The 12,081-nt window shown below is 49.5% G+C and overlaps 1 protein-coding gene across 1 annotated transcript in view; it reads left to right on the top strand.

The window, feature by feature from the left end:
• GRTP1 (growth hormone regulated TBC protein 1) overlaps positions 1-10,037 on the top strand; it is a 33,131-nt gene extending 23,094 nt beyond the window's left edge. Inside the window, exons 6-8 of the mRNA XM_008143913.3 lie at positions 5,269-5,441; positions 5,523-5,708; positions 9,607-10,037. Coding sequence (XP_008142135.2) covers positions 5,269-5,441; positions 5,523-5,708; positions 9,607-9,696 — 449 coding nt within the window. The 3' untranslated portion in view covers positions 9,697-10,037. The remainder of the gene's footprint in view (positions 1-5,268; positions 5,442-5,522; positions 5,709-9,606) is intronic.
• Positions 10,038-12,081: the final 2,044 nt, after the last annotated feature.

The following is a 12,081-nucleotide window of genomic DNA, read 5'->3' as shown; positions in this document are numbered from 1 at the left end:
ACGGGCATGCTTTAAATCTGTACACCCCACCCCCACAGCAGCTCCCACACCCCAGACAGCACCCCAGCACCGGCCCTGCCCCCGCAGCACCATTTAGTCTTCCAGTGTTCAGACACAGCGATTATGTTGTCTGCAGAGGTGAATGTCCCCAGGAGAAGCATAAGGAGGGGCCCCAGACAGGCGAGGCCAGTTCAGGGCCTACCTGGGATTTCTCTGTTCCTGTGCAGAGTGGAATGTGGCCTGTCAGGTGCTCCTCTGCTCAGACAGGTAGGGTTATGCTGCCGGCGGGGCCTACGGTGAACTGTGGTTTGTCTCGCCTACAACATTCAAGGGCAGAATGCATTGAGGAGGGCAAATAGGTACAGAGGGTTTCAGGGATCTCCCCTGGTGCCCGGCTCAGGCCTGTGGTGTGTGACTTTGACATCTATTTTTGGAAGCCACTGTAAGCGTCTCTGTAACCAAGAAGAAGGTCGCGCTGTGTTCGCAGCTTAAATGTCCTTCTGGGCAAATCCTCTTATCACTGCTGCGCCTGAACCTGGCTCCCTCTGAGATGTCCCTCGTATAACTGGGTTGGCACTTAAGGCACTCTTGAGCAGAGAACAGAGAATCTCTGCTTCTTTCTTCCTAAATGGAGCAGAATATTGCTGAATTAAAAAGGAGAAAGAGAGTAAATGGCTCCAAGTTTCCAAATAAATTTATGAAAGGGAAGAATTTTTTTAAATCCCTGGTATTTTGTAACCAAATTGGCTTCTATTAAATTATTTTCAGTGCACGTTAGTATTAAACATAGTTTATTGTAGCCTACTCTTTGAAAATTAGCAATGTGAATGTGATATTGTGTCAATATTTATAACTAGAGGTCCAGTGCACGAAATTCGTGCATGGGAAGAGGGTCCCCTCAGCTCAGCCTGCACTCTCTCCAACCTGGGACCCCTCAGGACCTCTGGCTCCTAACCACTCACCTGCCTGCCAGCCTGATCCCCCTAACTGGTCTCCCCTGCTGGCCTAATCCCCCTAACTACTCTTCCCTGACAGCCTGTTCACCCTAACTGCTCTCCCCTGCTGGCCTAATCCCCCTAACTACTCTCCCCTGACAGCCTGTTCACCCTAACTGCTCTCCCCTGCCGGCCTGATCGCTTCTAACCTCCTCTGCCTTGGCCCCGCCAACATGGCTTTGTCCGGAAGGATGCCCGGAAGATCGTCTGGAAGATGTTCAGTCTAATTAGCATATTACCCTTTTATTAGTATAGATGCCATCTTGTCCTAAAAATGCAGGTTCCCAGGTTTTCCTATCATGGAAGGGGATCCCACAGTAGCATCCTGGGTTCTGACCAGGGCTTATGCACTTGTGCTTTATCTCAGCAGATGTGATTCCTAGAAGAAGACTCTTGGATGTACCTTGAACATTTCTATCGAATTTGCCAAATCATCCTCCAAAAATGTTGAATCACTTTAAACTCCCACCAGCAACCATGCATGTGCCCTCCGTCCCATTTTGGTGCCAGTATCATTGATTTCTCCCTAGAAGCTTCCCTCCCGTCAGCCAGGACTGCTTGGTACTTGAGCAAACCTCAGTGTTCAGCTGGGGACTTGATTTCCAGAGATAGAATTATGGAGGAGGAAAAATAGTTTTCCTCTACCTTTCTGAGTTCTTAGTGGAGGCCCTTGTAATGAAAGACAGATCACCAAGAGAAAAACAAAAGTTAACTAACAAGCGTACCTCGTGTATATGTGGGAGATCCGAGGGAAAAATGAGTAACTCCCCAAGGTGGCTTAGAATGCAGATTTAAATACCTTCTTTCTAGGGAAAGGGAGATATAGGTCTCTTAGAGGAGAGTAATTGATTTTTAGGAAAGATGAATGGGGGTGGGGGAAAATAGTTTGTAACGAAGTTTGGGTGTGATGTCGACTTCTACTCTCCTGTCCTGTGACAGGAGTCAGTCTTATTTGCCTGATGACACTTCTCCCATCAAGGGGACCTATGACATTTAAGCTCCTTTTGGGGGGTCTGATTTTTAGGCAGATCAGGAGACTTCAGTGAAAGCCTCTGCATGCATTTGCTGTTTTTCAAGCATCTGCAGCTCAAGATCATCAATATAACAACACAGCATATGTTGGGGTGGCATGTTCTCTGATCATCAGAATAAACCCAACAAAAGCTTGTTTCCTCTCTTAGATGATTTGCCACAGTAGCGTTATTCCCTGGAGACGGTATTCTGACCAGACCTTCCTGAGAGTGGTCATAGCATACCCTGTGCTTGTAGAAAGGTGTGGGCCACATCACTAAATAAACCAGGGTCAGTTTTCTCATCTTGTGGAAAGGGAGATAAAGTTATGATAGTTTATCTCCCTTTCCACATGTTCCTTGCGGGTTTGTGTCTCTGCTGCCTCCCACCCACAACAGCCCCAGTGCCTCGACCGTGGGGCTTGGGGCTGCTGGGTGCTGGGACTGCGGGTTTGTGTCTCCAATTCAGCCCCCAGCAGCCCCAGCGCCGCCATGGCGGGGCTTGGGGCTGCTGGGTGCCAGCCTCCCTGCGTGTTTTTGTCTCTGATCCTCCCCGCAGCAGCCCCAGCATTGCCTGGCCGCTATGGGCGTCACCAACTTTGTTGGGTTAATTTGCATACTCTTGATTGGCTGGTAGCATAGCAGAGTGATGGTCATTTGCATGTTTCTCTTTTATTAGTGTAGATGACTATTTTAACCAAAATATTTAATTTGCCATGGTGAGAGACCAGGCTGCACAAGGCAGCATGCTGAATGTGTCTATTCTATTGCATAGATTACCTGCTACATTTTTATAGCAGAAATTAAGCGTTAAAATTATTATAATACATCACACTAACAAGCTAGGAAGTTTTTTTGGCAGGGCAAATGTCCAATCAAAAGATGGACATGCTGTTGGCAGTGCTATAGGGACCACTGACTGCCCACTGGTGCCCAGGGCCCTGATGGGAGAAGCAGAGCGACCATGAGGTTGCCTCAGCAGGTCATGCTTTCCGTGTTTCGACAGCCTGGGGTCCCCAAGCTACTAAACTAGCGTAAAAGAAAATTTTCCAAATTAAGTCGTCAGCCCTCTTTGGGAATGAACAAGAACAACCTTAAACTTAATATTGTCTCTGCCTTTCTGTATTCAGAGTGGTGGGGACATTTGGCTCCTTCTAGAATTTCTGGTAAATAGAATGAAGTGTCCTCCGCCCTCAAGTTGGAGCAAGCATGTAGGACTCCTTGAGACTTCAGCGAAGAGAGCTTTCACCAGCAGCTCTATGTGTAGACATTCCCCTGCACACGTGAGCACACGCATGTGGGTTGACAGTGTCTGAACGCCCATCAGCCAGGAGCCGGTGAAGTGGGTTATGGCATATCCCTGCGAAGGCACCTCACCAGAGGGCAGGCCATGTACATGAGGATGCAGAAAGGTGCTGGGGAAGATTGCAAAGGGATGTATGACAGGGTCCTATCTGCAAGACATGTCCATGTGTAACATGGCATTACAAGTATGGAGGAGGCCCATCAGGCTGCTTAGTGATAAGTGGTTACCTAGGGGACGACTTTGACTTTTCACCTGCTAGTCTCCTGTAGTGTTCAACTTTATCAGAGGCATGTATCATCTTCATAACAAAAAAACACCAGTAAAGAAGGAAGAGTGCGTCCGTGCTCAGAGGACCCCAGGATGCTCAGGAGGCATTGGCATGATGCTGGAGAAGCCATCATGGCTGGGACAGCCACTGTCCTTGAAATCCCAGGGACACCCCATCAAGGGCACACATTTCACCAACCAGCTGTGGGATTAGAAATCTATGATTTAGGACAAATTTTTAAAAATAACGTTTTATGACACTAATTTGTGTGCCTAAACCCTCCACTCTGGGGAGGTGGTGGGTGCAGAGGGACGATGTAGAGGGACCAGCTGCTTCGAGCCCCACCCCTCCTTACTCCATGTAGGTAGGGGGTGGCACGATGGCACCATGTGGGCACTAGGGCCAGGTTCACTTGTGCCTGCTCCCTCATCCTCCATGGCCAAGCCATGGGCCACCTCGACCCTGAAGCTTCTCTTGCTCCCAGGAAGGAGCTTGCTGCAGGCAGTGCTGTCCCTGCAGCTCAGGTGGCCCTGTGCCTGCTCCTCCTGCTCCCCAAGCCTCCTTTAGTCCGGGTGGGCAGAGCCGCTGAGGGAGGGCAGCATGTCCGTGGCTGCTGGGCTCTCTCTCAGTCTAGATGACAGGAAAAGGCAGCTGTTGCCTGCAGATTTTTAAAGTTTTATTTTTTTATTGTGATAAAATACACATAATGTGACATTTACAATCTTTATCATTTTTAAAAGGTATTTTATATTGATTTTTGGGAGATAGGGAGAGAGAGAGAAACACCAATGTGAGAGGGAAACATCCATCGGCTGCCTCCTGCACACCTCCTACCAGGATAGAGCCACAACCCAGGCATGTGCCCTGACCAGGAGACGAACTGGCAACCTTTCGGTGCACGGGACAATGCCTAACCAACTGAGCCACATCAGCCAGGGCAACAATCTTTACCATTTTTAAGTATACAGTTCAGTGGCATCAAGCGCATTCACATTGTTGTGTAACCATCACTGCCATCCATCTCCAGAATTTTCTCATCTTCCCAAATGGAAACTCTGTCCCCATTAAATAACAGCTCCCCTCTTCCAGCCCCTGGCATCCACCATTCTACTTTCTGTCTCTGATTTTGGCGGCTCTAGGCACCGCAGATAAGTGGAATCCTGTAGCATTTGTTCATTTGTGGCTGGCTTTTCTCACTTAGCACGATGTCCTCAAGCTTCATCCTATTGTTGGACGCGTCAGTTTCCTTCCTTTTAAAGGCTGAATCCTACTCCATTATGTATGTAGACCACATTATCCATCTAATCATCCATAGGCAGGCGCTTGGTTATGTACTTTTTTTGGCTGTTGTGAATAATCCTGCTATGAACATGGGTGTGTAAACACTCCTCCTTTCTGCCAGCAGATTTTAACCGATGCCCAGCAGGGCCTCACTGTCCAGAGCCCCCAGGAACCCCGGGAGGCCTTGCTTTGGGAATCACTCCCAGGAGTCCCTTTATCCACACGGGATGGCATCTCTCCCTGGTCCTCGCTCCAACCTTGCCCTCCTCTCTTCTGGAAAGGATCCTCCGGGGATAGCCCTGTTTTCTTTCCCTGGCTGAGAGGGAATGAGGGATGAGGCTGTCAGGGGCTGTAGTTGTGGAACAAGTGATACACGTTTTTGGGTTTTTCTCTTCATCCCTGTGGCAGATTACTACAGCCCTGAGATGCTGGGCCTGAAGACGGACCAGGAGGTCCTGGGGGAGCTGGTGAGGACCAAGCTGCCAGCGGTGGCGGCCCTCATGGACGGGCATGGCGTCCTGTGGACTCTGGTCGTGTCACGCTGGTTCATCTGCCTGTTTGTGGACATCCTGCCCGTGGAGGTGAGCGTGTCGCAAGCCTCGCTGGGCCCAGGGCTGGCTCAGATCACCGTGCAGTGATGCGCCATTTCTGTTTCTCTGCAGACGGTGCTTCGAATCTGGGATTGTTTGTTCAACGAAGGCTCAAAGATTATCTTCCGGGTGGCTCTGACCCTGATTAAGCAACATCAGGCTTTTATTTTGGAAGCCACCAGTTTTGCAGACATTTGTGAAAAGTTCAAGGAGATCACCAAAGGGAGTTTTGTGACTGAATGTCACACCTTTATGCAGGTGAGTGTCTGGGTGTGCTCAGCCGGTGCTTTGCTCTGCGGTTCCCCTTGCCTGGCCTGTGGAATGGGTGTCCTGGCTTTTGCACGTCTGTCTGGCAAAGCATCTGTCGCTGTGTTTCCTTTGGATCTCTGCCTCCACTCGTCCCTTCACCCTCCCATCTCAAGCAAACCCTGAGGAGAGACTCCAGCCCTTCCAGGCCCTCTTCTCCTGGAGCCTAGTGCCTGAGGCAGATGGGTGGGGCCACCTACCTGGAGTCCAGCAGCTGCTGCCCCTCCTCCTGTGCATCAGCCATGGAGTGGCTTGCCCCAAGGTGGGCAGGGTCCAATGCTTATAGGACCCCTTGTAGGGCTAGTTCAAGTTCACTGGGAAGCATCAAGGTGTGAGTACACAACTCATCTAATCTGAACTTGAGTTTCTCCGGGTCTGGGAGCCTGGAAGGTGGCAGAGTTCTTGGAGGACTGGAGCCCCTCCCAAGCCTGCCGCCTGTGTACCTGATCTCAAGGCTCTCCTGATGGCCCTCCTGGTCCTAGTGGGGCTGCAGGCTCTGTAGATGACTCATACCTGGTGAATGACTGAAGTGGGAGCTGCATTTGACAGGCCTTCTGAGGAGGCCTGGGAGCTGGGACAGGCCTAGGCTGGTAAGGGGGTTTTAGGTAGGCTAGTGCAGTGGTCGGCAAACTCATTAGTCAACAGAGCCAAATATCAACAGTACAACGATTGAAATTTCTTTTGAGAGCCAAATTTTTTTAAACTTAAACTTCTTCTAACACCACTTCTTCAAAATAGACTCGCCCAGGGCCGTGGTATTTTGTGGAAGAGCCACACTCAAGGGGCCAAAGAGCCGCATGTGGCCTGCGAGCCGCAGTTTGCTGACCACGGGGCTAGTGGGAAGAGGGCGCGAGCCAGGAGCAGAGCCCAGAGCTTGAATGGCCCTGATTCCAGAGCACCTGGCCCACCTGGCTTTTCACCTTTCCATTTGAAATAATTACAAATTCAAAGGAGGTAGCAGAGGGCATGAAGGCTGCATCCACGGGGTGCGCTGTTCAGATGCCTCGGAAAGCCAGGTGCTTCTCCAAGCCTCCCTGGGAGGTAGCAAGCACCTTGCTGGGGCTGTTTTGCCTGGGAGCCACCAAGGGACAGCCTTCTGGTGGCTGGGACTGTCTTAGAAACAGAGATGAGCGCCTTGAACTTCCTCCACGCCACCCTGGCGGTGTGCTGGGCAGCTGCTGAGCTGGGTGGGGCTCTGCTTCCACCTGGCCTAGAAGACAGCCTCCCACTTAGCTGCTGTGGTGGGGACTAGTGGTCATGAGGTCACATGCATCCTCTAAATGGCAGGTGGGTGGGCATGTGCGCTGACATTACAGCTGGTACCAAGCCCTGCTCACCTGCCAGCACCTCAATGAAGAGAAGATGAGGATGCTGGATAAGAAATGTCAGACAGAGCCCTAACGGAGTTTGGCTCAGTGGATAGAGCGTCAGCCTGCGGACTGAAGGGTCCCAGGTTCGATTCCGGTCAAGGGCATGTACCTTGGTTGCAGGCACATCCCCAGTAGGGAGTGTGCAGGAGGCAACTGATCGATGTTTCTTTTTTTTTTAATAAATTTTTAAAAAATATATTTTATTGATTTTCTACAGAGAGGAAGGGAGAAGGATAGTCAGAAACATCGATGAGAGAGAAACATCGATCAGCTGCCTCCTGCACGCCCCCCACTGGGGATGTGCCTGCAACCAAGGCACATGCCCCCGACCGGAATCGAACCCGGGACCCTTCAGTCCGCAGGCCGATGCTCCATCCACTGAGCCAAACCAGTTAGGGCTGATAGATGTTTCTGACTCTCTATCCCTCACCCTTCTTCTCTGTAAAAGTCAATAAATTAAAAGAAAAAAAAAAAAAAAGGAGAAGGGGCTCTTCTTGGGGGAAAAAAAAAAATGTCAGACAAAAAAAAAATGTCAGACAGAAACCTGTACTGATTCCTTTGGAGGCTTGTCAGGTAGAGCTAGAGCCCATCACCTAAGACAAAATACTTCCGTCCTTGGAAGTCGTGAAGCCACTGGTGGCCTCTTGGTGAGAATGTTATAGAGGAATTCAAGCAGCAGATGGCAGGATCCTGCTTTTTTAGGCCTCATGTGAGTCTGTGATTGTAGGTCGAGGAGTTGGTAGGAGCCCGACACTGAACTTGGGACAGAATCATAGCTTGCACTCACCTGTATGACTGCTGGCAGGTTTTAGGATTCCTTTTAGACTCAAGATGCTCATTTATAATAGGAAGAGATAATAGGTCCTGCATCCTAAGGATATTTAGGGCATTTTGTTTGTTTTCATGAGACACAATTCCCATACCATAAAATTCACCCTTTGAACATGAACAGTTCAAAGGTATAATTCCATTATCTAGTTCCAGAACATTTTCATCACCCTAAAAAAGGAACCTCGTAACCCCTACCCGCACCCCCCACTCACCCCCACCACCAAACCCTGGGCAACCACCAGTCTGTGTTCTGTTTCTAAGGATTTACGTCACATAAGGAGAATCAAATAATGTGTGCCCTTTTGTATTGACGTCTTGCATTCAGCACAATGCTTTCAAGGTTGCTTGTTTCTGGTATTTATGTCAGTGTCTAGCAGAATACCTTGCACACAGTAAGTGCTCAGTAAGTGCTAGTATTTATAAAGTGCAAAGGGCAGTGAAGCGACGGCTCTGCCCATGAGCCAGCTGCAGGTGAGCAGGCCGTCCATGGTGGGACCTTGCCTGTGCTGCTGCCCAAAGGCGCTCTGAGCCCGGTGAGCTTGGTAAGCTTGAGGGAAGCACAGAGGATCATGAAGACACTGGGTTTTGCCAGTCTCCCCACATTGAAATAAAAATGCCGTGTATCGTTGCACAGGCTAGATGTAGCCATTCAAGGGAAGTTGGCAGGGAAAGAGCCCTGGTACGGTGAGTCTCATTTGCTCAGTGATTTCTACAAAATTGTGTACGTATTTCTGTATTAAGAGCACATCAGCACAGCAATTGCAGTTCCTACGTCACGTGTCTCTGAAATCCTAAACAAGAACCTCTAGAATGCCCTGGAGAATAGAAACTGATCTCATACTGGAGCTCAGTGCGACATTGATGGGCAGAGGACAGCTGAGCATCCTGGCACATCTCGGTGCATGTGACTTACTTCCCCTTCTCGGGAACGTGGACAGTTAACACGCACACACCCTACCCTGTCCTTAGGTGCTGTGTATTAGGAAACTACAGAAGAATTTCAGAAATGCAGTTTCTTTTAACAAAACCTTTTTAATGACTAGCCTTTACACCCGGCCTAATTTACAACCGTGAATTTCTCAGCAGTAACTGCACAAATTATTAAATCACTCATAAAAGATGCAATGGCACATCAACCAGCTCAAAATGTTTGTTCTCATGTCCATCCTAACGCCCGGCCTCCGGAGTCCCGCGGCTGTGGCCACCTGCCCGCTGCTCTCTGCTCTGCCTCCCTCCCAGACACCCTCTTTTCCTCATGGTGAGGCAGTTTTGTTGCTAGAAATGAGTCTGAGTCTCTTCCTGCTTCCACTTCTCAAATCTGGTTTCTTACGCTTTGTCTGCTTATGAATGGCTTGACTGGCTTCGGAGCTACTAAGGATACAACAGTTAAAGGGTCTAAACAATACACAAAACTCAGGCAACCGAAGCAAAAAGCAGAGTGACCAAAAAAAGTATTTGCAAACCATGTATTTGATAAGGGTTAGTATCTAGAATTTATAACTAACTACCCGGGGCTGAGGGCTGTCTTCCCTCGGTGGGTGTGGTCTTACGTCTGTCCATCTGCCACAGCCTCGCCTTGAACAGAGGGGGTAGCTAAGGTAAAAACTTACCTTTGGTTTGTTTTTAAACCATTTCCGTTCCTCTTCCAGAAAATATTCTCAGAACCTGGAAGCTTGTCCATGACCACCATCACCAGGCTTCGAGAGAGCTGCAGGGCCAAGCTGCTGGTGCAGGGGTGACCTGGACACGCCCCCCTCTGCCCTGACCACGAGGCTTCATTCCCAGAGTTGACCAATTTGTACTGCTTTCCTTTTTAGTGCTGTAAATACTTGATGTCTCTACATTTTAGTCGTGAATTTTTTAAAAGAGCAATTTAAAATGATGTCATTCTGTAACTGATGAGCTATGAAGTCAAATTTCTGAAGATATATTTTTACCTGAGACAATAATATATAAAATGTGAGGTGTGCGTTTGTATTTAATAAAGTATGTCAACACCTGAGTTTGTGATAAGCTTGCCAGCCGACTGAAAGTCGAAACTAAAACAGTCAACTGTCATGTTACTGATGCCAATTAAATATTATTTTATTCCTTTCTGTGGCAGAGCATTTACCTTAATGTGAGGTTTGTAAATGTACCAAAGAATCTTTCTTTAGAAAGGCAATTTTTTTAAAAAAGGATTTTTTAAAATTTGATTTTTAGGTTTTTTAGAGAGGAAGAGAGAGAGAAACATTGATGTGAGAGTGAAACCTCAATCGGCTGCCTCCTGCATGCCCCGTACTAGGGATTGAGCCCGAAACCCAGGCATGTGCCCTGACCATGAATCAAATCCTTAATTTTTTGGTATTCCACAAGATGCCCAACAAACTAAGCCTCACTGGCCAGGGCTAGAATGGTAATTAAAAATTTAAAGAATTGTCATGTCACGTAAAGAATGAGTATGATTTGAGCCCATGAGTGCTTCCTGGACCCCCGGAGTGAGACCCCTTCCTCTCTGGTCTTGAGGACATGAACCTCCCACCCAGACCCCTGACCCCATCTCCCCACCCTGAGCCCTGATGGTGGTGCTGTCTCTGAGAAATCTCACTGCCTGGGTAGACTGAACCCTGCATGGGACAGGCAGGGGCAGACAGGGACACAGGGACAGGATGGGGCAGGGCAGGGGGCAGGCAGGGGCAAGGGTAGACAGGTGGAGACAAGCGGGGTCCCATGGGAGCAGGCAGATGGGAGACATGTGGGGAACTCAGAAGCAGTTGGCCTGCATCCCTAGCACCTGCCCATCGGAGTGGCCCCAAGCTTGCCTGCCCTACTCAGCAGTGTGACCTGAAAACACCTGATTTCTCAAAAAAAAAAAAAAAAGTCTTCCCACTTAATATCTCCATCCTCATCCCACATCTATACTGCGATTGTGGGGAGTTTTACCCCCAACGGGAGGCACAGTTAAGGGACCTGGGTGATGGCAGCCTCGCCTGATGGCAGCACCTGGGCCACCACAGAAATGCCTCCCTTCTCCACAGCCACTGATGAAGCTGGACCTAGACCAAAACAGCATGCTGATGTCCCAGTCCACTTTAGACGTTGAGCTTGTGGAGCCCTCCAAGAAACAGCCACGCATGCGGGTCACTTGCATGGGGTTGGCACAGCTGCCCGGAGCGGCCTCAGAGCTCCTAGTCCCGATACTTCACCAGCTGTGTGATCCCTGGCCTTTTGCTCCTAGGAACTGCAGGACACCCACCCTGGACAGGATGACTTGGGGCTGTACCTGATGAACCAGCGGTGGGGCTCTCCCTGAAAGGAACCCAGTGATGGAGGCGCCCCTTCTTGAAATGGAAGCAGCTGCGCCTCTAGGGCATGGTCTCATCATCCGGGCTGTCTGGGTTCTTGGGAATCTTTGCCCCTCCAGACACACACTACTTCTACACTGGCCATTTCTAACGTTCTCTAAATCCTGAAACACCTGCTAAGACCCGACCCTCAGCCAACTGCTGGTTTCTCAGTTCTGGATCAGGCATGTGTCTGTACTGGCCAGACTGGGGAAATGAAAATCCAAGAACCTTATGGTGCACTAAGGCTTGTGGTCATGCCGCTGCCTGCAGGCGCTGGACCTCATCCCCAGGCAGCTTTCAGACTGCCTAACTGCAATCCTGCTGCATCTCAGTATTCGTCACATGGCCCCATACTGCTATGCTTGGTTTGGAAAGGACTGCTACTGAGTTAACCCTTTGCACTCGCTTGCTTTTTTCTCAATTCCTTTATTCTAATGCTAACCGTGTCGAGTCACACTCGGCATCCGAGTGCAAAAGGTTAAGGACCACCGAGGGCTACCTCAGCTATACAAAAGAAAATTTCCTCCCGCCCATGTGGACAGCAGATTCTGGGGTGCAGGTGGTCAGGGATACTCCAGTCCAGGGTCACCCAGCAGGCAGGCTGCCCTCAGCCTGAGCCACCAAGGCCCATAGATCCTTAGAGGGCACTAATCTTTGCTTAAAAGTTAAGATTAAATAAAACTTGAGTCTTGAACCCCTGCTCTGAAAGCTCCACACACAGCTAGCAGGGCCTGCAGCAGGCGATGGGGATCAGCATGTTATTCTCATCCAGCTGACATTCTTCCACTGAGGAGATAA

The sequence above is a fragment of the Eptesicus fuscus genome, chromosome 8, assembly GCF_027574615.1.
Source record: "Eptesicus fuscus isolate TK198812 chromosome 8, DD_ASM_mEF_20220401, whole genome shotgun sequence".
NCBI classification, from domain to species: domain Eukaryota; kingdom Metazoa; phylum Chordata; class Mammalia; order Chiroptera; family Vespertilionidae; genus Eptesicus; species Eptesicus fuscus.
The sequence above is the reverse complement of the archived record's forward strand: the minus strand, read 5'-3'. Positions and strand labels throughout refer to the sequence as shown.